General features: G+C 38.8%; 7 protein-coding genes across 14 annotated transcripts; 3 read left to right on the plus strand and 4 right to left on the minus strand.

The window, feature by feature from the left end:
• Positions 1-341: 341 nt before the first annotated feature.
• Positions 342-2,440, minus strand: LOC121776158 (PRA1 family protein H-like). Its single transcript, XM_042173302.1, has 4 exons — positions 1,935-2,440; positions 1,615-1,751; positions 694-765; positions 342-590 (listed from the first exon to the last, which is right to left on the minus strand). The coding sequence occupies exons 1-4, from the start codon at positions 2,369-2,371 to the stop codon at positions 505-507; spliced, it is 732 nt and encodes a 243-aa protein (XP_042029236.1). The 5' UTR covers positions 2,372-2,440; the 3' UTR covers positions 342-504.
• A 17-nt stretch (positions 2,441-2,457) lies between these two features.
• Positions 2,458-4,856, plus strand: LOC121776157 (ribosomal protein L11 methyltransferase-like). The gene is made up of 7 exons (XM_042173301.1): positions 2,458-2,813; positions 2,897-2,977; positions 3,170-3,310; positions 3,714-3,779; positions 3,882-4,049; positions 4,208-4,525; positions 4,649-4,856. Exons 1-7 carry the CDS (start codon positions 2,535-2,537, stop codon positions 4,745-4,747), a joined length of 1,152 nt encoding a protein of 383 aa, XP_042029235.1. The 5' UTR covers positions 2,458-2,534; the 3' UTR covers positions 4,748-4,856.
• Positions 4,857-5,718: 862 nt separating this feature from the next.
• Positions 5,719-15,189, plus strand: LOC121777209 (putative transferase At4g12130, mitochondrial). 8 transcript variants are annotated; one of them, XM_042174394.1, is made up of 8 exons: positions 5,719-6,208; positions 6,492-6,715; positions 6,808-6,966; positions 7,067-7,225; positions 7,290-7,581; positions 12,916-13,203; positions 13,300-13,357; positions 14,877-15,189. In XM_042174394.1, exons 1-5 carry the CDS (start codon positions 5,856-5,858, stop codon positions 7,523-7,525), a joined length of 1,131 nt encoding a protein of 376 aa, XP_042030328.1. In that variant the 5' UTR covers positions 5,719-5,855; the 3' UTR covers positions 7,526-7,581; positions 12,916-13,203; positions 13,300-13,357; positions 14,877-15,189. The 8 variants fall into 8 exon arrangements, with proteins under 8 accessions (XP_042030328.1, XP_042030330.1, XP_042030329.1 ...); XM_042174396.1 differs by having other exon boundaries at positions 12,932-13,203; XM_042174395.1 differs by having other exon boundaries at positions 12,946-13,203.
• Positions 9,268-12,821, minus strand: LOC121777208 (myosin-1-like). Its single transcript, XM_042174393.1, has 7 exons — positions 11,722-12,821; positions 11,252-11,345; positions 11,013-11,111; positions 10,835-10,935; positions 10,467-10,667; positions 9,864-10,294; positions 9,268-9,686 (listed from the first exon to the last, which is right to left on the minus strand). Exons 1-7 carry the CDS (start codon positions 12,115-12,117, stop codon positions 9,665-9,667), a joined length of 1,344 nt encoding a protein of 447 aa, XP_042030327.1. The 5' UTR covers positions 12,118-12,821; the 3' UTR covers positions 9,268-9,664.
• Positions 15,190-15,480: 291 nt separating the features above from the next.
• Positions 15,481-17,182, minus strand: LOC121776229. Its single transcript, XM_042173388.1, has 2 exons — positions 16,463-17,182; positions 15,481-16,003 (listed from the first exon to the last, which is right to left on the minus strand). The coding sequence occupies exons 1-2, from the start codon at positions 17,061-17,063 to the stop codon at positions 15,654-15,656; spliced, it is 951 nt and encodes a 316-aa protein (XP_042029322.1). The 5' UTR covers positions 17,064-17,182; the 3' UTR covers positions 15,481-15,653.
• A 5,798-nt stretch (positions 17,183-22,980) lies between these two features.
• Positions 22,981-25,308, plus strand: LOC121776551. The gene is made up of 2 exons (XM_042173734.1): positions 22,981-23,248; positions 24,857-25,308. Exons 1-2 carry the CDS (start codon positions 23,060-23,062, stop codon positions 24,911-24,913), a joined length of 246 nt encoding a protein of 81 aa, XP_042029668.1. The 5' UTR covers positions 22,981-23,059; the 3' UTR covers positions 24,914-25,308.
• Positions 25,309-26,414, minus strand: LOC121776550. Its single transcript, XM_042173733.1, has 2 exons — positions 26,282-26,414; positions 25,309-25,797 (listed from the first exon to the last, which is right to left on the minus strand). The coding sequence occupies exons 1-2, from the start codon at positions 26,364-26,366 to the stop codon at positions 25,580-25,582; spliced, it is 303 nt and encodes a 100-aa protein (XP_042029667.1). The 5' UTR covers positions 26,367-26,414; the 3' UTR covers positions 25,309-25,579.
• Between the last annotated feature and the right edge of the window lie 485 nt (positions 26,415-26,899).

A 26,899-nucleotide genomic window follows, 5' to 3' on the forward strand; every position in this document is an offset into this window, starting at 1 on the left:
AAAAGGATTGGTCCGATGCAGATCCATTGACTCTAACGAGTCAAGCCTACATCGGGGGCCAAATAGGACTGGTTCAATTGATAACTCTTGATATTCGGGATTTAGGTGCTACTCTGCACTTTCTTTTGCTTTGATTTTGTAACATCAGACTTCTTTGAGAGCACCAATAATGATTCACTATTCTATTTATTATAACTTGCATTTCATTGTGTTCGAACGGTCAATTATTCATGACAAACCGACACATGAGTCATTTAATTCAACGTGTCAAAAAATAGTCATCCCTAGTCATACTACATCAAACTACTCTGCGTAGCTACACAAACTGATTCATCATAACATAAAGAAGTAAAAAATGATTTATTGTGCGATTTTTTTAACACATTTGGGAAGACAATGAATGACAAACCCCTCGCTATACACGGCTCGAGTTTTCTGCGATACTACTGCAAGAGAATCGACGGCAGCAGAGGAAACCGTACCACTACCACATGAAGCATCCAATTATTTAGCCATCGTCCTTTGTCCACCTCTTTGATCGGGTTGCTTTGCCGGAGTCAATTTCCTAAATGAAGCATGCAGAAGCATGACTGCAGACGTATGAGTTAGTAAACAAGATCGTATGAATCACGAGAAGCCCGGGGAAGGACCAGCAGCGAGATAGCGAAGCAATGATTGTGAGTACATATATACCTGCAAAACTGACACCAGCAGCGCAGAATACGGCGAACTGGACATTGGAAATAAACAGAATTACTGCTGCCACTGCAAGAAGTGAGCTCAGTCAATACTCCTATGGCGCATAATAGCAGACAAAGTTCGTTCTCGAACGAAAAAGAGATTATCAAAACATTCTCTCCAAATAGCAGACGACAAAAAACTATGTAACCTTATATTTAAAACAAAAAAGAACTGGCAAGATGAATAATCATTAATACTCGCTCTGTCTCACGATAATTGACTAGTAAGTATTCCTTTTCTTGATGTCCCGAGGTTCCTCATTTGGCAAATAATCCTTGTCTCTCTTCATTTATTTACTTTAATATCTCTTCACCCGACTCACTAAACACCACTTTTTTAATTCTCGTGCACAAAAGATGTCTCGCTTTATTGTGGGACCGGAGGGGGGATTGGTTCAACAATGCTTACAAAGAAAATATTCGTCTCTAGAGGGTGTCGATACTCAATAGCAAAGAATTTGATGAGGAAGAGCACTATACTTTGGAGAAATTAAGGTGTAATGTGACTCAAATTAGCTATGTTCATTCACTAAGTTCTCCTAAGCTAGATAAACAATTCAAGATTTTACAATCCAAAAGGAAAGTCACGAATAGATGAAGATGATCAATATATGATTGGAATGGACACACTCGTGTACCAACTCAGGTTGTAACGCGTATTGGCTATCGAGAATCGAGTATGGTGACCATTTCCCGAGCCTATAATCCTCTCGGCAGCCTGAAAGACACGTTTGGCGGCCTCCCACAGCTTGATGCCGATGAAGTAAAATGTTTGATTTTGCAAAACATAAGCATGATAATATACTCAAACAGCTTCTTGTTCATGTATCCCAGTACTAAAAAAATACGAAAGCGGCAAAATCAACTAACTCACAGCATTGAGCAATACGAATTAGAGCTTCTCTCAAGAGAGGGTATCCATCCGATCTCCATCGATCACCACTGAACCTAAATGCATCCCAAAGCGCCAAGCACGAAAGAAGACCAAAAAGAGCTAAAGGCAGCTGATACCTGCATTATATCAAACACTATGAGTGCAATTTGTGGTTTAACTCTCTCTAACCTATAATTCATGTTTCAATTGTTCAAATTCTTAAGCTTCAATTAGGAAAAAACGGTATTGCACAAATCTCCCCCAATTTAATTAGCTCAACAAATCCAGAAAATACACAACGAGAGAGACAAATTACTCACAGAGAGCAAGCGAAGAAGAGGAAGAAGAGGGTGGAGTAGTTGCGAGCGAACCGCTTGACGTTCTCGTGGACACGGAGGCGCGCCTGGGAGCGAGAGGACGGGAACGAGTACGATTCGGAGGAGCCGAAGAAAGCCACAGTCCAGGGCGGCGTGTCACCGGAGAAATCGGTGGCGGCGAGCTTCGAGAAAGGGTTGAAGGTGAGCAGCGACAGCAGAGTCCAGACGCGGGAGAGGAATCGCGAGACGAGGAATGCTCCGCTGCTGCTAATTTTAGCTGTGGCTGATTCCGCGGCGGAATCAGATGGCTTCGCGGCTGTGGAGAGGCGATGGAGGTCGGTGGAGCGCTGGTCGACGATTTCGAGGTAGCCGGAGTCGCGGAGCCATGATTCGAATTCGGATTCGGGTACGCTTAGAGATAGCGGGTTCGGGTCGAACATCTGTTTCGGGTTCGGTGACTTCTGTTTTTTTTTTGGGGAAGAAAGACTCTAGTTTTATTTACAGAAAATAAATATTTTGATTCATTTCTATTTAAATTAAGTCGATATTTATCCCTCCAATCCCTATTCTCACTTCTCTCTCTGCAAACGACTATAACCGCCGATGTCACTTTCACTCTCTTCTCTTCGCAGTCATTTCTTCAAACACTTTAAGTTCAACGGTCGAGCCTCCAATTTCTCCTCCTTGCGCCGCCGCATTCACCGGAATCCTCCTCCCCTAAGCTTCTTTTCGCTCTTCCCCCCAATCGGAGCACGACAGCTGCAGCAACAACGGTCTGCCGCTGCCAGTTATTCCACACTTCCATTCAACAATGGCGATAGCCACAATTCATTCACTTCGCCTTACCTTTCCGTTCACATTTGCTGCCCAAAACACATCTCTGTAAAGTTTCTCGATTTCTTCTCTCTATTTCTTGTGTTTTTGTGTATGTGGTGCGTTGTTTGAGAGATGAATTTTGATGGTAGGACGCGCTGTCGGAGTCTCTCATGTGTTTTGGAGCGAGTTCTACCACTATTGACGAACAAAACGGCTCCGATTCCGATGAGGTATAACTTAACATTGTGAAATTTTAATTTCTGTGATGAAAGAGGAAAATGCCCAAATTGATAACAAAACTTTGATTATCTTTTGGATTAGGACTATATGGAAACAACACTATCCCTTTTAGCTCAATCTAGCTGTGGATCACTGTGATTTTCTCCAGTGATAGCTAAGTTATGATTATTTGGTTTTGATAGATATGGATCGGTTCTACGTTCGATGTAGAACAGGATGTTAACGAGTGCATTGCACTAGCTGCGGACTCAGTTGGATTGAAAGATATACCTAAATACAAAGTTGAACAGCAAGATCACATGGATTGGATTAAACAAACTCAGGTATTTTGAACAAACTGATATTTTAGTTTCTGTGTCCAAATCTATAGGTTGGGAACTTGAGATATGAGCTTTGTTGGTTTTGAAACATGGGTAGAAAGTGGATATTTGGTATGATATTTAGATCCAACTGATCTATGGCTGCTACTGGAATCTTCAGTACTGTTCAGTTTGTTAAAACTAGACCAAGTGCTCAGTCAATCTTATGTATAGTATGGTTTCCATTAAAAAACAAGGCAAATTGCCAGAAAAAATCACCAAGTTTGGTCAATCCCGCGACTTTACAAATGACTGATTATATCTTACTTTGACATTTTTCCCTAAACCCAACCTCAGGGGAAAATCTAGTGTGCTATGGTGAATCATAATGATGTTTCTGGCTCTGTTTTTTCTTTGCAAATTGCAGGAATCTTTTCATCCCGTGGAAATAACTGAGGGCCTGTGGATTGTGCCTGAATGGAGAAAACCCCCAGTGAGATTCCAAGTCTTACATGTGTTTAAATTCCACAAGTAATGATCTTGCAATGCTGGAAATTATTTGAGGGTACAAATTTATGCCAAATTGAACAAACAGGATCCTCAAGCAACGAACATAATTTTGAATCCCGGTTTGGCATTTGGAACTGGGGAACATCCTACGACAAAGCTGTGTCTACTGCTGCTGCGTCGGCTAATAAAAGGAGGAGAGTGCTTTCTTGATTATGGTACAGGATCTGGAGTTCTTGCAATAGCGGCACTCAAGGTACTATTTAAATCGAATGTGTTTCTATTCAACTTTCAAAAAAATGAGCTGAAATCCAAATGAGTACTACCATGTTTACTGGCCTTTGATTTGAAAAAATACATGTATGATCGTGTATATATCTTGTTCTTCTGGCTTACTTTGCCATAGTAGTGTAGTTTGGAGCGCATCTTTCAGTTGGATTTGACATAGAGGCACAGGCGATCACATCAGCATGCTACAACGCCGCTTTGAACAAGATAGGATCGCAGGAGTTGAAGCTGAGTCTCGTTCCTAGCAAGGATGGGGATCAATTTGAGAGCAACGACATCGGTGTTGACGAGCCATATGACTCGAAGATCATTGCTGAGAAAGACAAGTATGATGTGGTTATTGCTAACATACTGCTGTATCCACTGCTGGACTTGGCAGACCGGATCGTCTCGTATGCGAAGCCTGGTGCCACAGTCGCCATCTCCGGGATCATAGCTGAGCAGGTGAAAACTTGTTCTTTTGTAGTTGCTGATATCATGGTTGAGGACACAAGCAATTGCTTCCAACTTTCACCAAACAAATTGAACATCAATATTGTTGGGTAATTGTTGCTACTCCTTGTGCAGGTCCCTGTGGTGATGGAGCGTTATTCTCAGTTGTTGGAAGACATCAATATATCAATGATGGATGATTGGGCATGCATTAGTGGCCTCAAGAAAGCATAACCGAGTTGTGGTCTAGTCCTTTTATTTCTATCTCACTTCGTACACATTTAAATTCTTCAAAACTAACGACTAGTTTAACTTATGGCTTTGGTTTAGTTCTTCATTTTCATGAGTTGTCCGTTTCATGCTATTTGTGGTTATCAGATCTCTATTTGGTTGCTTGATTTGAAAGGGTCGCCTTTTTTGCTTTGCTTGTGTTTATTGTGTGGGCGCTGCAAAATAGACTCGTCTGATATTAGTTGATTTTTGTTCTTTTTAAACACCAATATATTTTTTTAAAAGGAAATAGGCTTTACCGATTTCAGTAAAAAATATAAAGAAGTTAGTCTCAGGCGTGATTGCCATATACAACTCAGTTGGTAAGACGTTTCTCTTTTCTTTTATGTGATATTTCAGCAGTTGGTAAGACGTTTCTCTTTTCTTTTACGTGATATTTAAGCAGATACAATTATACAACAAACTTTGAGAAAATAATAAATGAAGTCAATTTCAATTAAGACAATTAGGTAGCTTGACCAATAAAAATAGTGGTAGTAGTAATTTATCAATTATTTCCTATATCAAATTTGAAGAATTTCGGGGTAAATACATAACGAATATAAAATGTATCACCTTTGTTTCATAATAGTACAAAAAGTTTGAAGTTGACATAAATCATACAAAAAAATTCTTTGTCTATGTGAAATACAAAATGTTTCATCATTGTTTCATATTGGTATAAAAAGTTTTTTGATTGTTTCATATTGGTACAAAATTTTTTATCATTGTTTCATGGTTTGTACGTCTTATAAGTAAAAAGTTAACATCGTTTAAACACATATAATGGAATGTACTAAATTGAAACACGAAAGAAATTTTTTGTATGATTTATGTCCAACTTCAAACTTTTTATACTATTACAAAACAAAGGTGATACATTTTGTACGAGTTTTGTATTTACCTGAGAATTTCAAGTAATTCAATCAATGCCATGTAAATAATTATAAGTAAGAAAAAAGTGCGAGTGAGACGATTCTATTCATCTCTGAAGAGACATTTCATCGAATAGGTACAGTGCTCCTCTATCACCTCCCCAGCTCAACTCCCCTCCGCCGCTCACCTCCAAAAAATGCATGGCCTCAACTCCTCTCTCCGCCTCATTACATCCAAATTCTTCTCCACGCAGCCCAATCTCCATTCCACCAGCCCCACGGCGTGTCTCTTAAAAAACCGGTCCATAATCCGGTTCAGCGGACCCGAAACCATCAAATTCCTCCAGGGTCTGCTCACCAACGACGTCCGGAGCTTCGAAGATCCGCAAACTGCGGCGTCGCCGGTGTACGCCGCGATGCTGACTCCTCAAGGGAGGTTTCTCTACGATTTTTTCTTATACAGACCGCCCCGACCCGACCCAGGTGAGCTGGAGGTTTATGCGGATGTGGACGGATCTGTCGTCGACGAGCTCTTGGCAGCCTTGAAAAAGTGAGGAATTTCGTTTTTGATTAACATTTATATTGCTTGACTTGAAAATTTGCAGAGTTTTGTTATAATGTGCTTATTGAATGGTTATGTTTGAGATTGTGTTGATTTCAAGGAGAGCGCCTTAGTCCATCTTATGGAGATATGAAATTATTCGAACCTACTCTTTATGATGTGAGACGAGCCTTTATTTTTAATAAGTAGACCGAATGAATGTTTTAAGCTTCAGCATCTTTGTGATGATAGGGTTTACTATTTAATGTTTGCTATGATCTTGATTTAACAGATACCGTTTGAGGTCTAAGGTCGATATTGAGAATGTCGGGGAGGAATTTTCCTGCTGGCAACGGTTTGGTCGGGGCCTTGAACTTGATTCTGTTGGCTGGGGTGGTATAGTTGATCAGTCGGGTGTATCCTCTTCACAAGGAACTAACATTGGTTGGAATTGGCATAACGATCCACGACTGGCTTGTCTAGGATACAGGGGCATCTTTCCGTCTAATGCAACGCGTATGCTTCTTGTTTTAGCCCCTTTATCGACCACTATATTTTCAATTGTTCCGAACTTGCAAATTGGCACATTTATTTCGATTCACTTGCAGCCTGCGTGCGACTTTATATCCGGTTTGTATTCATCTGGTACATGTATGCATTTGCTGTAGCGCCTCTAGTCGAGGAGGACAAGGAAACGGATGAACGGAACTTTCTTCTTTGGAGATTAGAGAAGGGAGTTGCAGAAGGCTCTTCTGAGATTCCAAAGGGTGATTTCACACTTACTTATTTTACGCTGTTTGAGTATCTCTAACTGCTTTTGGGTTTCAGTTTAAGCTAAAAAAAGAAAGTCGGTGTCATTTTTTTTAGGTGAGGCAATACCACTCGAGTACAATCTTGTTGGTCTAAATGCTATAAGCTTTGACAAAGGATGTTATGTTGGCCAAGAACTTGTTGCTCGTACACATCACCGTGGAGTAATCCGAAAACGTTTGATTCCTGTTCGATTCTTGAGTGGTAGCGGAAAAGGTAAGCCGTTTAAAGCGTTTCTTGGTTATTCACTGAGATAATTTCTGCTTTGATTTAATTTCAGAGGTGGAGCAACAAGTATCTCCTGGTTCGGAAGTGATAAGCAATGCGTCTAAAAAGAAAGCCGGGACAGTCACGGCTGCACTTGGGTCCCGTGGTCTGGCACTCATCCGCTTGGAGGAAGCTTTCAAAGAGACGGGCGCCTTGACCATCAACGGCCGGGAAGATATCAAAGTCGAGACTATTAGGCCAAAATGGTGGCTGCCGGAGTGGTTTCTTCATCAGCAACAGCTGACATAGGATTTGTATGTGACTTCGCAGCCGGGAACTTTTGCACTATGAATCAGAAGCTCAAGGTAAGCATTGCTTCCGTTTTTGTTTTACACATCGTTTATTTTTCTCATGTACTAGTTTGCTACTTGAAACTTTGGCTTCGTCACTGGATTTTGCTGACGATACAATTGTAACCCGATAAAAATTTGATGAATAATACACTACCTAGAACTCCAAGACAAGAATGATTAATCGTCAGATCATTATCCAATTCATCAAGTGATCACGGATCTACAAAATAGAACTCGTGGGGTTGGACACAGGGAAAAGGAAGGTTGCCACTAATGTTGGCGACAATGGATGGAGGATGAAGCACAGAAGTGAACCCCGGTAAGGGTAACATGTGTTCGGCTTCAGCTCCAAAGGCCGAATTGATTAGAGTTTTTTGTGGACCCGACCCCACCTAGATCCGCCATTGTTAGTTATATTGCTGAAACAGCGTGCTTGCAATCCGTTGATGTAATTGAGAGTGGTAGCCATCTTCGTCATTTGTAACTGATGCCAACCCCACGATGTGGCAGTTCTGCGCCAACCTTCTGAGGTTGTGGTTCACTTTTGTTATTCGTTTGTCAGGAGCTTCGAACACTCCAACAGCCCAAAAGTAGCTTTCCACCACCATATCCCTCACAAATGGGAGTTTCTCAGCTAGGCCTGAATTCTTCCACCACCTAAACATATATGTTTGAAATTAAATAAGATTTTTCTTCTTTTTTTTTGGCGCAAAAGAAATACTCCACCGGTCCCTCATTATGTATCTCATTAGAAGTCTCATGTTACTACTTTAGGAAGTCTCCCAATAAAAGTGGGATCTACATTCCACTCAATTATTCAACTCATGACACGGTTAATTAAGACGTGCTAAAAGCAAATAGGATTTCTAAAGAGCGACAGAGGGAGTAGTGATCACCTTGAGATATCTTTGAGTTCTTCTAATTGTGTTGCTTGAACAATGTTGAAATGTAGTTTGGCAAGCTCAAAGGTGGTTGGATTCATGTCGGGTCTCGACGCGTATGCATCCAAGAACCATCTTGCCTCTAGATTTGGTGTTCTCCAGTGAATGGCGAATCCATGATGAAAGATCGTCGTCAATTTCATCATCTTCAAGTTTTTTTTGGAGACAATGAGTAGAAAATTGTCTTGCAAGCTCTAGTGTCTCCTCACCTTTTATCAAAAGGAAAGCTGCTTCGTAAAGTTGCAACATTCCTTTTGGTATTTCGAGCAAGGCTTGCCTTGAAATCACTACCATTCTCGTTCTTGAAACAATGAAACCCCTCTGCAATTGTAAACCATCAGATTAATGGTTCGCTGAAGGGCATGCCTACGTGAAGGGAAATCGATAAACTTGACAATTCGTTGATGTAATTGAGCGTGGTTGCCATCTCTGTTGAGATACATAAACTGCGCCACTCTTCCGGTATTAGCTACGTCCACAGGCCCACAACCAAATCATCCTCACTTGGATAGTTGGTCATGCGCGTGTTTATTACTCCCTCAGTCCCCAAAGAATATGCACTTTGAGTTCGGTACAAATTTTGATGCAAAATTGGTAAAATAAGAGAGATGTAGAGAGAAAAAGTAGTCAAAGTATTGTTAGTGGAGAATGAGTATCACCTCATTAAAGAGAATAGTTTCTAAAATTGGAAAATGCATATTCTCGTGTGACAGACTAAAAAGAAAAGAACGCATATTCTTATGAGACACAGAGAGTATATAATACTAGTAACTAATATATATAAAAGTATAATCCACATTTCACTAACGTTTACAACATAAAGAAAATATTCACATCTCCTGAACCGTAGAATTACAAACTAGTTTTAACATAAAGAAAATATTCAACATAAAAGGAATTCCTACAAACAAAGCAACAATTGTTCTTCATGGGAAAGTCGCAAAGGAATTTTTTCCAAAGTAATGTACCCATGAAATTCTTCACTTGCCGCTGGCAGATAGCAGGGCTGCCCACTGCCCAGTGTCGGCTAGGCTTCAGTGGCCGTTGGAGGTCGCGATGTCCATTCTGGACTCGGCCGCCAAGCCTGGCTCGGGTACTTGTTCTTCTCCATTCAATTCCTTAAAACATTTGTCCCTCAATAATAATGCCTTTTTTTACTTCAGTTTCAAAGATGTCCTACAAAACCAAGATAGTAAAATTATACTGTACAACAAATTTACTCAAATTGAACCAATCAAAAATATTTGAGCTCAAAATCAACATAAATATGCATGAAATGAGTACACCACAAGACTGAAAAAGATCATTCCTCAAAGAAACATTTCATAGTCAATGGCGAGTTTCCTTCCTTACCATTTTCTACGAACTTTGTTACCATCGGCCTCCCCTGGCTTTTGTGACTTTGCATTCGCATCCTTTGACCGGCCCTTGAAACCCGTTTTCCATGCAGATAACCTATTTTTTAGATTGTTCAGTTCATCTCTGGGACTTAACCAAGGTATATTCAATGACTTTAACCTAATTATTGCCCGGGCTTCGTCTTCATACTTATGATTTTTCTGCTCATTCGCGAGAGGAACAGCTAACTCTAAGCCACCCATGTCCCCACATGTAGAAGCTGTAGTACTCTTGCTGGGATATTTGGCGAGAGAATCCGAACTAGAAATTATAGAAGAGGCATCCTCGCAATCATAAAACCGAGGCGATTCAGTATCGGATGATTTATCAGATAGAGTGCTACTTTTCTCAGAACAGGTACTTTTTCTTGCGGCAACCAAATTCATCTGCAACAATAAGTCCTTGTCTAGTTGTCAACCATTTCTCGCACCAATAATGGTGGTTTCGTACATATAGTCGAGTTAAGGCATATTAAGACGCATAGAAAAACCATGAATTTTAGCCAAATTCTGTCTATCCTGCAACTTAGAAAATCAGTTGTAACAACGAATAACTCACTTGTAACGATGCCACCTGGTTGCGCCACATCTCATCCGCCAATTTCATATCAGATTCATATTCCATTAACTTCGCCTCATACTGTTGCAGTTGCTCTCTCAAGACAATGATTTGTCTTTCCTTTTTTGCAAGATTCGTTTCTGCTATCACTAGGCGCTTTTGCAGTTCGTTCCCAGAAAGTGACGGTTCTGTTTGAACCTCCTGCTCAACAAATACAAGCTTTGAAATTTGGCAGTGGACAACATAAGTTTTATAGCATAGTTAGTAAAAGTATATATAGAAAAAATGATTTTGAAAAAATAAGACTATTTTCAGTAGGCGAAGATAGTACAAAAGTCTTGGCTACTAATTAGAGCACAATAAAGTACCTGCATTTGAGAAATCATCATCTCTGGTTCTTCACTGGTATTAGATTCTTCCTGTTCTCGCCAGTCGATAAATTGTCTCCGTATCACCCATCCACGAATTACTACACGAGAAAATACTTTCAAACCGAAAAAAGTTCATTGGAAGTCATACTCTACTCCTAAAAGATTGAAGCTTTACCAGATTGTAGTTGCACAACTGCCTCATCCAGCCTTTGGCTATCAACCTTCTTCTTCAATAATGCAACATACTCTCTTCTCGCGATTTCACCGCGAACATCTGCAGTCACGTATTTTTCACTCTACACGAAACTTCATTTGCATATTGCATGCATCGAACAGGCTTAGACTAAGAAATGGAGACTTTTTTCTCTTTTCCTATGCATCGAAAACAGGATGATCCAGAAAGAGATGGCTTACATGACTGCAATGTGATACTTCCACCCTTAAGTTCGTGAAAATTCTGACATAAAAGATGACTGCGGAAGCATTTCTGTATCTCAACAGCACCAATCTGTAGCCAACGTCGATAATTATAAGACAAAACATCGCCGGATTTTAACATACTCCCTCCGTCCACAGCATAATGACTCATTTTTCCATGTCCGCAATTTAAAGACCTATTTATTGTTTTTCCATTTCTGCTAAGTGGACCCCACACTACTACACACACTCACATTCTATTATAAATCATTAGTACATAAAAGTGGGCTCACGTTCCACTGTTTCCCCCCCCCCCCACTTCCTTTGACAAAGTTAAACAACAAGCAAAAATGTCAAAACCCAAACCACGAAAAAAGCATTAGAAAACAATTCTATGTGTCTATTTTGTGTACGTTCGTGATTGTATGTGTTTATTTCCTAACAGCATAAGAGAAACAGAGTTATACCTCTTCGATAAAACATTCTGTATCTTGTTGCAGCTCGGACTCTGTAAAGCTCGACCCCTCCTTTTCCGGGGGAGGGCTAGCAAGCTTCTCTTCCGACTTGGACTCATCCGAAGCAGCCGCGATGCACGATAATTCCCCTAGTTTCACTTGTCTAACCGTTTTCGCCCCGGCGCTCTTCCACCTAGATCCTTTGGAGTTCCCACTATGATTCAACGAGCTCAGCTCCATCACCGCTTCGACGATATCAGGCAGCGCCGCGCGCCTGCTGGACGGAAGGCGCGTGCGGGAGGTCGGCCGTGCCGGGAGAGCCGGAGGCAAGTCCTTGGGCTTTTGAGGGTTTCTTCGCCCCAGATTCTCCAGCATTTCCTCCAACGAACCTGGCGCAGCTGACGACATTTTTCCCCCTTTCCTGTCACCCTAATTCCGGGAGGGAATTCGCCGAAACTCATCCAATTCGAGTCACAATTCTTTAAACGACGCCATTCATTTCAAATTAGGAACACAAAATCACCTATTTGGGAGAAAAAAAAGTAGACAACGAATAACCAGAATTTCGACGATGAAGAAGCAGAATTCAAAATCAGAATTCGTCTTCCCGCGCGAATGCGTGTTGCAGAAATTCAATTACGCATCGGAAACCGAGGAGATTGATCGGTGGCGATCTGCAGCAACAGAGAAATCCATGCCCCAATAAACGCGGCAGATATTTTGTGGAGATATTGGTTTCTTTTTCAGATGAGATTAGGAGATTTTAGGGGCTTTTTTTGGGAAATTCATGAGGAATCACATGAGGAAACAGAATTGAAACGGGGAGAGAGAGAGAGTTTGCGAGGGAAATGAAAGCGGTTAATCTCATCTGAAAAAGAAAGAGATTAATGTTAGCGAGAGAGAGAGAGATTAATGTGGGTGCCCATTTGCCACTTTGTGCATTATAATTGTAGATTTTCAGATAGCGTAGTTTTTCATTTTATGATAATATAGTGGTCTCACCTCACCTGCATGTTTAATAACAATATTTATTTCTCAAATTATGATGATATAGTGGACTCATGTGCAATGTAGTGATGCACACGTGCGGTGTACTGTCGGTTTCCCACGATATGAGAATGAAGTATGAGTTTTAGTGATTCCTTTTTTTTCTTCATTTATAATTGATAAATTGTCATTAGAGCTAGATTAATCATTCTTAATTAGTTTGGTTAATAATTAGACTCGAACGCACAGAAGTCCAGTCCATTTAATCATAGAAGCCCAAGCCCATTTACAGCAAACATTGGGAGCCCAATCAACACACAATAAAAATCCATTTTTCTCAAAGGGCATCTTCTTCTAGGGTTTTCGATTTCTGATTGCCAAAAGCAAACCGAATTCAGCAACAGACGACAACAATGGCGAAGAACAGAAACAAGAAGAAGAATAGTTCGACTGCTATGGCCGTCGATTCTTCTACCGCCAACAATTCGGTAGCGGAAGAACCTCAAGGTCGCAGCTCTCTCTCTTTCTGTATGTATGTGTTAGTATTAACACCTTAATCGGGGATTGATTCTGTTTCTGTTTCTGCAATTCGTAATTTTTCAGCCATGGACGTGTCTGAGACCGTAGCTAAAAGAGATTATGTTGGCGGAGGACTTCTCAGGTTAGCTCAGCTTCTGCTTCTAATTCCCCTCTCTCTGAATTTTATTCATTGTTATCCTGTTTATTTTATTAATTAGTTTCTACTAGGTCTGATTGAGGGGATCATTACAATACTTCCTTGAGCTAACACCTTTAATCAAGTGCTAAGTTATTCAAATTTATGCATATTCTAATGATGTTTAATGATTGAGCTGCTACACTAACTTTTCTACCTCTAGTTTGTCACACTGAGGCATACGTCTAATTTCGGCGTGATAGGATAGGATAGGATAGATGGATACAAGTAATAGGGAAATTATCAGATTAAATCCTAAACTATTTGCCTAATCCCAAAAATGTGATCATTGTACCAAGAATGTGCTCACTAGCAGTTTTGGTTGACAAGATGGTTGGCTATAGAGATGTCGTTTCTACAAGAATATCCATTGGATTTGAGTCTGGTGTTTCTAGTTGGGGTGAAAACCACTTGAAGCATATTTGAGGCTTATTGATGCTGCTGAAAAGTTCTCGAATGAAGTGAATGATGAAGCCAAGGAACTAATCGTCTCTGTCCTCTCATAAGGTGCTCATGTTGCTCTTTATATTGAGCCCGTGGTCACTTGCTATGCTGGATATCGGAGGGAAAAAATTAATGTTCAGAAATGCAAAATTAATTTGGAGAGAGAAGTAGAGCATTTGATTTAAAAGAAGCAAGTGATTGGATTTCAAAGCTGCTACCTTTGCTTGTCAATAGAAACTCCCCCTCGTTCAAATCTCTACCTTTTCCGTAATTCAGATCATTTTCGGCGAATCTTTGGTCATACTGGATAGTGGCAGTTTTAAATTTTTAATGGATCACTGCCTCCACTGCTTATGAGATTGGCCACGACTTATATATGTGACGTAAGTTTTGCTCAAGTAGAAAATTAGAAATAACTATTAGCATCCGGTCGATAAAAAAGGACAATCTAAATAGTTTGTGCCTAAGGGTCTTTTATTGACATATTCTAAAGTTGGGATATTTTTAGGAGTAGACAAATAGTTTTGGATTATAGGATTTAATTTGATCATTTACCAAAATACAAAGCCTTGTCTACCATCCATCTTTATGGATTGATTGATTAATTTCTTGTTTGATCGTCTAATCCAAATCAAATACTACTATGGTTTATTTATATCTATCTATTCTTGACTAATAGTTGCATTACTTGTATTCTCTATTCTCTAACAGCTAAAATTTTCTAATTTTTCACCCTATTGCTATAAGAGAGTAATTTCAAAATAAATCATGAAATTATGTCCAATTTGCTATTTCAACCCTTGGTCTTAGGTTCAAATTTTGAAATTGATGCTGCAATTACAAAATGGAGAGTATAAGTTGATGATATATTCTGCAATTACACATTATAGAAAACTCAATTTAGCCATAATTCTTGCAAGTGGCAAAAGATGATTGTATCTTGGTGTTGGGTTGGAAATAATCGTGTTGCTGCCATCAGTTCGAATGTCCCTACATTTGAGTAATCATATTTATCGTGCAGGAAAGTGAAGGCCGGGAGACCCATGAAGAGATCGAAGAATGTTAGGAAGACGAAGGCAGTAGCCAAAGCTCTGTCGAAAAGTGAGAAGTCAGTGGAGAAAATTTCAAAAAGTGAGAGCAAGGTATTGAGGACTAAATCAGCCAAAAATCTCTACCAATAGTGTGTAGTATTAGTATTACTGTTTATGGTTTTCATGTTTAGTTAGTCATGGCTAATTAATTAGTCACTATGTTCAATTTTGCAAAAGGTGGGGTGTTACTTTGTGGACAAATTTCTTGATAAGAGTGTAATTTGCAAATCCATTATTCATTTACATGTTACTTACATTGCTTAATAGCTGATGAACCCAAAATTGCATCCAAATTTAAGCTCTCAAATACATTAATGTCGATATAATTTCAAACGTAAATCAATGCTCACTTTGAGTTTATTCAGTTCGATTTTTCGTCTGTTTGTATTAATGTTGTTTTTCTTGTGTTTGGATATTTGATAGAATTTAATTTGTGTAGGAAATCCGTACACGATGCGAACATGTTAGTGGTACAATGATGATATTTCACACTATATGATAACCATAAAAGTCTAAATTATCTAAGATTAACAATTAAAGTAAAATAAACCAGCTAACTAAATTTTTTTTATTAGGTTATATTTGAAACAACTATTTTTATCATAACTATAACCATAACAAACGAACAAAAAAATTCAAAGTCTTTACTAACCGCATTTCCCACCCTTTTCTTCCCAACTTGCATCAATCTAATAAAAGGATGATTATCAATTAATCATTTCAGTATACTGATTAAGAGACTCCTGCCGCTGCAGCCTCATATCCTCATTGAACTTCTTGATGAACGCCTCGACCCGCCGGTGTAGCTCATCCTGGCTCAGCGAAGCCTTGCCCGATCCACCGTTGCTCATGGGGGACCGCTCCTTGAAGGTCTCGGCTTTCCTCATCGTCTTCAATGTCAGAGGAGGAGTGTTCTCCTGCTCGCGCTCCGTCCATGTCTCCGATTTCTTCAAGTGTCTCGAGATCGGGATCGCCCGCCCCTCCGTTATCGTCTTCCATGTGTTCTCCAATGTGTCTTGCTTCTTCGGCTTCGAAACTCCCAGCACTGTTCTCCCACCTAATCATCAATTCGTTGTGTCAATCAACAACAGTAACCAACGGATCCAAACGCTTCATATATTAACTATCCGACCACTAGATATGGAGCATACACCGTCTTTATTATGTTTGGAGAAATAAATATGAATTTTTACCCGATTTCCATGGATTTATTTTTCCGAATGATTAAATTAGTATGCCGATTTCCATGGATTTATTTGCATTTATGGAGTACTCCATAATATAACTTCCTTTCTTTAATAAGCAAATCATTAAATGTAATAATAAATTCATAATTAATCTCAATACAGATAATCTATGGGGTGTAGCTTAAGTCGTGTGGACCGACACACACCAGATTAAACCTAGCCTCACCAACGGTCGAATTTCAAAATAAACTTCATTTAATTTAATTTAATTTATTTTATTTTCTTTTTTTCCAACTAAAATAAAATACTAAAAAAATAAATTGTATTACCTTCGTTGCTAGCTTTCAAATTCCTCCGGTGACCGAACCTCGCAGACGCCGGCGGCTTCACAAAATTCGCTCCATCATTAATCTCAGCGGCACTCCACATCGATTTCGCCGCCGCTACGCACTCGTTCTCCTTATTACACATCGCATCCTCGGCGCCGCTGACAATCTCCGGCGCCGAATAGTCACTCACGCCTCCGATTCCGCCTGAATCGAGCTCATCAGACTCCAATCCTCTCTCCACGACTTCGAATTTGTACTCCGCCGCCTGACTCATCGGAAATTCGGTTTCACCGATCTCGATAGGCAGCTGCTGTACAGTCTGAACGGAGTTCAGATTCAGCAGCGGCGCTATATGCGGAAGCTCATGTGCGCCGTCGTCGCTCTCCGATTGGAGCTTGGAGGAGGCGACAATGGTGATGATGATGCAGTTGATGACGAGGTACAGATACGGCGGCCGCAGCCACGAAACGATGCCGTTGTAGATCCAAGGAGCGTAATCGGCGATATCGGTGGTAGTTAGCATAATTGCAGCTGATAAAACGCTCGTGGATATCATAAACACGAATTTTGCGGAGAATATATTGCTTGTTGTTATAGACATGTTTATTCTTCTGAGTTATATTCACCGGAGAAATTGAAATTCCGGTAACTTTTGGTTGTGCTCGTGTGTGAGTGTGTGTGTATGAGTGAGAGAGAAGAGTGAAATTGGGAAGGGGTGGCTAGTTTATAAAGGTGGTGGAGATGGGAATTTGATATGAATTTGATATGAATTGAAGGGTGAAATTGGTAAATTCCGAGAGTGTAGTGTGAGTAAGAGCATCCACAATGGTGGCTAGCGGATAGGCTAGCCGATCGCGGGCGCTAGCCGATCGGCGAGCTCTAGCCTATTCGCGGGTGCTAGCCGATCCGCTAGCCGCCATTGCGGGCTCATCGGTTACCCGATGTTTTTTTTAAATATGTAATTTTTTTTATAATTTACTTTTTTAATTTAAATAAAATTATTGCATTTTCCCGTATCTGTGTCGTAAATTTCCGTATTTGCGTGATTGTAATTTTTAATTAAGTAATTTCGTAATTCGTGTGTGGAAGATGAGTTTTTTTAAATTAATGTAAATTTTTTTAATTAATTTATTTTTTTTTAATTTTAATATTATTATTGAATTTTCCCGTATTTGTGTCGTAAATTTAATTCCGTATTTTGCGTGATTGTAATTTTTAATTATGTAATTTCGTAATTTGTGTGTGGAAGATGAGTTTTTTTTAAAAAAATTAATGTAATTTTTTTTAATTAATGTACTTTTTTAATTTTAATATTATTATTGAATTTTTCTGTATCTGTGTCGTAAATTTAATTCCGTATTTTGTGTGATTGTTAATTATTTGTTTTTATAATTTTGTTTATCGTGGCTAGACTATGGCTGGACTATTGCATGTCCAGTTGTTTGTCTTGATGATGTGCCAGGATGAGTTTTTAAGACTGCTAATGTGGCAGAAGGAGTTTATAGCTAGGTTATGACTGAGCTATTTATAGCTAGGTTATGACTGGGCTATTGCTTCTCAAAAATTATCGTGAATGCTCTAAAAGCTTAAACCTGACCTGGAGACAAGTGGCATGCACACGTCAGCCGTATCGGACCATCTCTATCGGTTTAGTGCTTTCCTAATTATCCATTGGAAAAATTATAATCATTCTAGATTTTTTAATTTTTAGTTTGAAAATTTTCTAATTGTTTCTAATTTGGCATATGTTCGAATTTTTTGTTAGACAATATACATTTTAGAGTTTCACAACTTGGAAATTGTGATTTGATTAGTAATATTTCTCTAATAAACTTGGTTAAAGAATTGATTTAATCTAATATGATATGTGACTTAATTTGTAGTCAGATATTTTCTTAAATCAAAGCAAATAAATAAGTATTATTATTATTATTATTATCATAAAACTGGCTAAAATTATTGCACTTAACTAAAAAAAATATCGACAAGGGCATGGATTGGAAGGTTCGGCGCAAGTGAAAGAATTGTGGCTAAGGCTGGACCTCAGACCGCGCTTGTGGCATGAGACCAATGCCGGACACACTAAGCCCCAACCCAATTTTCGTTTTCTCCATCTTTCTTCTAATGCACTGTTTTAAATCTTTCTCTTTTGTGTTTTAAAATCTTCTGATAAATAAATATTTTATCTTTACTATTTCAAAGTAATAAGGCCATTTCCAACCATACTCCAAAAATGAGTCTACAATCTACTCTATTTTTCTCACCCATTTTCATTTATGTTTTTCAAAATTCATACAAAACTCAACTGAGACTCCTAATTTATTGTTCAGAGAAAATACACTAGAGTCCCTATCAAATAAAATTTCTGCGTCCGCCTCTGCATAGTGCAATTTGGCCCCGAACGCAGTTATGTTTCAAGGGTCTGGCGGGACCACAATTAATTGTCTAATTATTTAACAGGGAATTGATTTTTTAAATAATGAATATAACACGGAACAATTCAAAATTTATCTATACATTGATATGGTGCACAGGTTATTTATATGGGGGGCTTTTTCCAACGGATATTTACATGTGACCGTTATATGTGTGAGCATCCATTTTATTATGGATTGCCATAGCATGATACAACCAGGCCAAGCCACATCCCCACCGCTCACTTCCTAATTCTTCCACCGAAATTTTAAATTAATGGAGTAATAATAATGATAAACAAATACTACTACTATAGCAGAAGGCTAAAAATAGAGGCTTCTTGGTTTTAGAAAATACAATAGCTAACTCAGTCAAAAATTTCATCTCATTAATTTTCATTTTCATCCATCCCACAAAAATGAGTGTATTTCATTTTTAAAAAATTGTACTCCCTCCGTCCCATGCTACTCGCACTTTTCATTTTAGGCCGTAAATTTGGAATTGATTTTTTTATGTAATTAAAAAATAATTTTAGGTGTAATGAGACATAACTTAATAAAAGAGCTCTTAACTTAAACTAACATATTAATTAAATGCATTAATTCTAACTTAAATTATAAATAGTGTAAGGACTTTGTGACGAGCCGAAAAGCAAACGTGCGAGTAGCACGGGACGGAGGGAGTATCAATTTAATAATATAGGTCTCACTGTCCACTAATATTACTTTAACTATCATTCTCCTTATATCTCTTACTTAACTTTATTAATTTTATCTTAATTCTCATGTCATATTTATTATATATTTTTATGGAAGAAGTACTATTTTAAAATATGTGGATGTCGATGGGAGGGTAGTAGTAAAACAGTAGAAAGGATGCTCCTCCTTTAGATGTCTTTTTGTAATCGTTAATTGATTAATCGCATTCTGTTAAATAATTTAAAGTCATTCAGAAATGAAGTATTCCAATCATTTGAAAACATTTTTTTGTCACTAGAGCAATAATGACTGGAAGTTGGGTAGAATGACCCATGCGAAAAGATTACATTTTCCTCCATTTTCATTAAAGTTACTCCCTCCGTTTATTTATAGTTGAATCATTTTTCCATTTTAGAAAGTTCCCTTATAATTGAGTCATTTCCCTATATAGTAATTTTTTTTTCTTTCTTACTTTACTCTCTCTTATTTTATTTTCTCTACTTTATTCACATTCTACTTAATTCTCTCTCCCTTTTTCCCTCTCTTACTTTTTTATTTATTTATTTAACACATTCAACATCCATTTCTTAAACTCCGTGCCGAAAATTTTTGCCTCAACTATGAAGAAACGGAGGGAGTACTATCTTGCAAAAAGTTCGAATTAAATTGTTCATAAAAAAGTTCGAATTAAATTGTTCTGAGCATCCACAGTGGTCGGCGGACAAGCAATAGCCCAGCCATGCCACATCAACAGCACTAAATTCCTCCTGCCACATCAGCTGGACAAGCAACTAGACAGGCAACTGGACAAGCCACAGCCATGCCACAGCCATGCCACATCATCAGCACTAAAAACAAATAATTAACAATCACACAAAATACGGAATTAAATTCACGCCACATATACGGGAAAATTCAATAATTTCATTTAAATTAAAAAAGGTACATAATTTAACAAAATTACATAATTAAAAAAAATTACATAATTTAACAAAATTACATAATTAAAAAAAACTTATCTTCGTGCAGTCCTCCGCGCCCACAACTCTTCAATTAAATCCTTTTGGAGTCGAATATGAGCATCCACTTGGCGCATGTCGGCATGTGCCTGGAGGCGGCCGGCTTCATCGTGAGGTACCCCGCTTCGTACATTGGGGGCGGCCGCGCCGTGGCTTGGACCGGCTTCATTATCGTCGTTGGCCCAACTAGTCAGTTGTACACCTTCATCTTCGACAATCATGTTGTGCATGATAATACAAGCGTACATTATATCAGCAATGCAGTCGACATGCCACAAACGCGTTGGACCCCTAACTGCCGCCCATCGAGACTGGAGCACACCAAATGCGCGCTCCACGTCCTTGCGCGCCGACTCCTGTCGTGCCGCAAAGTAGGCCTTCCTCTCATCTGATGCGCATCGGATCGTCTTCACAAAGACGGGCCATCTAGGGTATATCTCATCCGCCAAGTAGTAACTCATATCATGTTGGTTGCCGTTGGCGACAAAACTGATGGCCGAACCGACGCCTTGGCATTGCTCGTTGAAAGGGGGCGACGAGTTGAGGACGTTGAGGTTGTTGTTCGAACCGGCTACCCCAAAATATGCATGCCAAATCCACAACCGGTAATCAGCTACGGCCTCGAGGATCATCGTGGGATTCTTTCCCTTGTAGCCGGTCGTGTAGAACCCTTTTCAGGCAGCAGGGCAGTTCTTCCACTCCTAATGCAAACAATCTATGCTGCCTAACATACCCGGGAACCCATGCTTCTCCCCGTGCATCTGCATCAGCTCCTCGCAGTCTTCGGGGGTTGGGCTTCGAAGGTACTGCTCACCGAATATTTCAACCACGCCCTGACAAAAATATTTCATACATTCAAGGGCAGTCGTCTCGCCGATGTGGAGGTACTCATCCCACATGTCTGTCGCGCCTCCGTAGGCCAGCTGCCTGATTGCCGCAGTGCACTTTTAAATAGGTGTGTGCCCGGGTCTACCAGCCGCATCGTGCCTGAAGCGGAAGCACAGATATCGACGCTCCAAAGCGTCGACAATACGCATAAACAGGGCTCTGCCCATCCTAAAACGCCGCCTGAAAAGGTTGGCGTTAAACCGCGGCTCCGGTGCGAAGTAGTCTTCGTATAGCCGCTGATGTGCAGCTACGTGATCCCGGTCAATCACTGCTCGGCGGTGGACAACGGGTCGAGGTTGAGGAACCGCCGGCTGCGAGGCCCGTTGTAGCAGTCGGTCTATCTCTCGGGACGTATATGCATCCAAATGTTCGTTCAAACGCCGTTCGTACTCCTCAGCATCCCCACCACTACCGCTACTACTACCACCCGCGTTACTCATTTCACGTTGTTGATCTTGTACAGAAATTAAGATAGAGAGAGTACTCGTAAAACAAGTGGTGCAAATGAAAATGTCGCGCAAATCGCGTATATATAGTGTTTCGAAAAATAAAAAATAAAAATAAAAAAAATTTGGCTCGCCGGTTCCTCGCCGATCGGGAGGCTGCAATAGCGGCGAGCCGATCGGCGAGAGAATCGGCGAGCGCCAGGGAATCGGCGAGCGCCAAAATTCTCGCCGATTTGGCGCTCGCCGGCGGCAATAGTTCGGAAAGCCAAAAATCGGCGAGCCGCTCGCTAGCCGACCACTGGAGATGCTCTCATAAAACTCGAAAGAGACATTAAAATACTCTCATGCAATTTGGTCTAAAAATAGTTTTGCAGAAAATCGTTAAGTCGAGATTAAAACAATGTGTACATTTTATAATAAAAAATATTAATTTATTTATATGCATAATAATCTAAATTTATAATAGTATTGGATTGAATATTTGAATCAGTTCTATTTAGTGATATAATTTCAGGACTAACTTATCTATGTAATTAAAAAAAATTAATTAATTTTGTGACTTAATATAGTACTATATGTTTTAAAATAAATTTTCATTTAATCATTTTATAGTTTAATCTCTAATTTTTTCTTTGTCTTTTGTATTATTAATCAATAGCTTATTTCTTTCTTTAGTTAACTTTTTAAAAACAAATAATCATAAGGTATAAATCATTAATGCGGCAGCAATGAAATTACTCAATATATGAAAAATATAAAAGATCAAGTTCATTCCTTATTAAACTGGAATTACATAATAAAATAATATTACCATATTACTATAACGGTTAAACATTTTTCTTTTATCTTGTGTTAATTTTCTTTTGTATTATTATTCCTTAGCTTATTATTTTCATTAATATTTCAAAAACAAATCACTGTAAATATTTTTATTTTAATTTGATTTTGGAGATAAATATTTAATAGTTAATCTGTTTTAATCAACATGAAGAGTGATTAAATAGATTGGAAAATTCAATTAAAATAGATAAATCTCTTGTTCAAGTAATTTACTAAAATGAGCGTTCAATCCATTTGTGATATCATTCGAGTTTTTGAACCTCGTTTAGCGGCAGCGTTTGAGTGTTTGAGATGAATCCGGAGCAAGCTGGATCCGGGTTGGATCCCGTGGGAGGGAGGTGGAAGCAGATGGGGAATGATGAGAAGAAGGCGCGGTTGAATGAGGAGATGAAGAAGATGCAGCGCCTGCCGCCCAATAGCTCTTACGCCTCCCACCGCTTGCGCGTCCTCAACAAAATCCATCAGCTTCTCTCCCTTCAGGTTGCTCTCAACCTCAATTATGCTTATCACCAAATTTATAATGATTAATTACTTTTTCAAATTTAGGGTTTCAGTTTGATGCTTATGTGTGCTGCTACCGTCTTCAATTTATGTAGGTTTGGAGCAGGTGTTTGTAGATTTTCAATCTGCTGATTGTGATGGTAGTAATTAGTTTAGAAAATTTGGGGACTCAGGTTGATTTTTGTGAGATGTGTGTTATTTCTGGAGTAGTTAGCACTATTTTCTTCAAACAAAACTTTGAATTGAATGGATATTGAAAGAGAAGAAAGACGAACTTGTCTCGAGTGCCTCCCGGCCGAGCAGAGAGTCTGCCTACTCGTCTTTCTGATACACAGCTATACAATCTCTGAAGTTAAAATAATTAGAGCAAGACTCGGAATTAGGGCTCGATAACAAAGCTCTACCCGATCCATCATAGTCCGATTACAACTATAACTCCGAGGGTGCGTTTACTATTGAGGATTAGGAGTAGCATGGATAGATAAAAAACGGTGTAGGCTAAAAATCCATTGTTTACTAAGGTGGATTGAAAGGATTGGAGATATTTAATCATGTATATTAGCAATCATGAAAGTAAATGCTACTTATTGACAGTTTACTTTTGAGCATTAGTCTAGGTAGATCAAAATAGTACCCCTATAAGCTAATTCCTTGTTTACTAAGACGGATTGGGCCTTTGGGATACCCCAAGACTCTTGTGAATTTCCATCATTTGAGCTAATTTGATTTGTTCATATCCCATTGAAAAGGTGGGATTGGAGAAATCCTATTAATGAGGACACAAATATTTCATTGAAAGTAAACACCCCAAGTTGATTAGGTAAAAGAAGTAAGATAACTATGGGAACAAGATCTAGAGATCCCCACTATCATCTCTGACTAAGTGAGTCTACACTCACTTATAACTGGAATAATGAACTCCTTGAGTTGTTCAGTAGTTCATATTTGCTTTTTTTATGGAGTTCAAAAGTTTCTCATGCTGCTATAGATCTTGGCATAGGGGTGCGATATTGTGAACCAGAAGTGCTATGTATCTGTGCTTCTTGTTTTATTCATTTATGTCGTAGGATATGGGACATACTGAATTTATGATATACCGTCTCTGATGATTGTCCAATCCAAATATGCAATTTCCATGTGAATCCATCTTTTTGTTGAATACAAAGTTTTCTCTTGGAAACATGAAATCCAATCTATGCTGACCATATATCAACAGATCTTATCCTACTTTAATATAAGCCTTCTTGAAAGTATCCATAATTATGATACCGCTACTTAAGGACACGTGCTTTAAACAGACAGTCATAATAATTAACTTGAAAGTTTGTTATTCATTTGCATTATGGTACTAGTAGCATTGCCAAAATTGTAAGGTGATTGCTCATATTTGATTCAGTTAATTTCAGTATATCCTAATTAGACATGGTTTATTTTCTACTGTTTCCATGTGTATATGACAATCTTACTGGTAGTCTGGTACATATGCATTTTTGATGCGCTCATCTTTGTGTTTCTTATTTATGGAGCATGTCTCTTGAAATTCATTCTAATTGAAGTGGTCATGCTTTTCTTCGTTTGTCTTGGCAGAGGACTTCATCACAGGATGAGGAGTTGGAGTTGCTTTTCTCTGGCCTACATATATGAAAAGTTCCGTTGATCTTCTAGAACTACTCACCAAGTGATTTAAGTTACAGTGTCTGGGCAAGTGGAAGCTGAACTATGTAGGTTGCTTCGAAGTGGCGAATTGGTGTGAATAGTTGGGGTATACCTCTCCTTTATGTAAAAAGCAAGCGCGCCTCGTTGTTGTAATCTTGAACCTTTGATATTAGATGTGTTCACATGTAAAGGTGAATCGCTCCGTTATAGCTATCAGGGAGCAGATTCTCTACTGTGGATCAGGGTGTTGAGCACGAAACGACAGCATTTTTGTAAGAAACACAGCATTCTTCAACAAAATCACACTTGAAGAATAACAACTTCGAATCAAGTTCTGTTTGGAAATCATTAAATTAAAAACACTCTTAACATTATTCGACTCATTTTTGTGTCATGTTTCCCCTTTTATTAATTTAAGAGGATCAATAGTTCCTCCATTATCTTACAGATATATATCAACTAAGTCGCACTTCATCATCGAATGAACCTAATTGATGTACATTCATACTAGAAATCTAGAGTTACTGCAGATAATCTAGAGTTACTGCAGAGTTCCCACAGTTCACAATAAGCTATCTGTAAACTTCGTGTTTCATTTTAATACATGTCGTCAATTGTGTAGAGGCCAACCTTGTAGTTCTCACAATAAGCTACCTAGAGACGGGAACGAATAAAAATCTTCCTCTTATCTTCTGTCTTAGGCGGTGCCGCCTTCTCCAGGGGCTCGTCAAATAAGCGTTTGAGACGCTCTTCCTCGTCCTCGTGTCTAAATGCTGGAGCTCTACTTTGCTGCCGCCGGTCATTCATCTCTTCCACCATCACAAGATTCTTCTTCGGCTGTCCCTTAACAATATCATATAACTGCAAACCCACTGCAATCACACCACCATTTTTACATCACAAAACAAAGGTTAATCTATAAAATTAAACCAACAAATTAACAAATATCGCAGCATTTAGCCCTTTTGTGGTTTCAGCTATATTTAATAACTTAATCCTCACTGATTTTTGGCTTATGTAAGGAGTAATCAAATATGGAGAAATAACATCGAAATCAATCCCTATAAATTCAGATTAATAAGCTTAATTTCGATATTCAACATCAAATCGCAAAATTAGCTAAATAACCATAAGATGCAGCTCAACATTCAGTGCACAGATCCAATTAAATAAACCGTAGAAATGATAATAGTGAATTAATTTAACCAAAGATAAACATTCGACATCATAAAATAGGAGAATAACAGCTAACTAACTGAAGAGAAGCACGAGAATTTGATTATTAACACATCGTTTACAGCGATGCGTATGAGTGTTTGAAGACGAATATAAAATCGGTGAAAGGAAATATGAAACCTTGGCTTAAGGCGGATTCAACGGCGAATTTGCCGGCGTTTATTAGTTTCGCGGCGGAGAATCGGCGGCCCTCCGATGGTCCCATCGCTCTCCTTGCTGCACAGCCAAATTATAAAATATCTGTGTGTTTCCTTACGGTACTACTAATAGCCTAATATATTGGGATTTGATGATAAAAAATTACAGATAATATCATTTTCGATCGTTATTTTTTCCCCCCATTTTGAGTTATAAAATATTGATTTTAAATTTGAAAAAAATGATTTGCTTCCAATTCTCACATGTCCATTGGATATTGCTTCTAAATTAATCAAATTTCACTCTTATTTGTGTTTTTATACAATTATTGATGATTGATTCATTTGACATTTCATGTGGTTATTGCTTCAGTTAATATTAAAGTCTTGCTACAAACCCGTGCTAAGTCAAAAATATGTTATTAAATGGCGAATAGAGAGAGTAGTTCAAATCAAACTACTACACATCTTCATGTTAATCAATTCTCACATCGTCACACCAATCTTGAGCCATCCAAAAATCTAAAAAATCGGGATGATAAATTTCTTATAGCATCATCAAATTTTCGGTATTTTGTCTAAATCAGTATGCAAAAGCACT

This window comes from Salvia splendens, chromosome 18 (assembly GCF_004379255.2).
Source record: "Salvia splendens isolate huo1 chromosome 18, SspV2, whole genome shotgun sequence".
NCBI classification, from domain to species: Eukaryota; Viridiplantae; Streptophyta; class Magnoliopsida; order Lamiales; family Lamiaceae; genus Salvia; species Salvia splendens.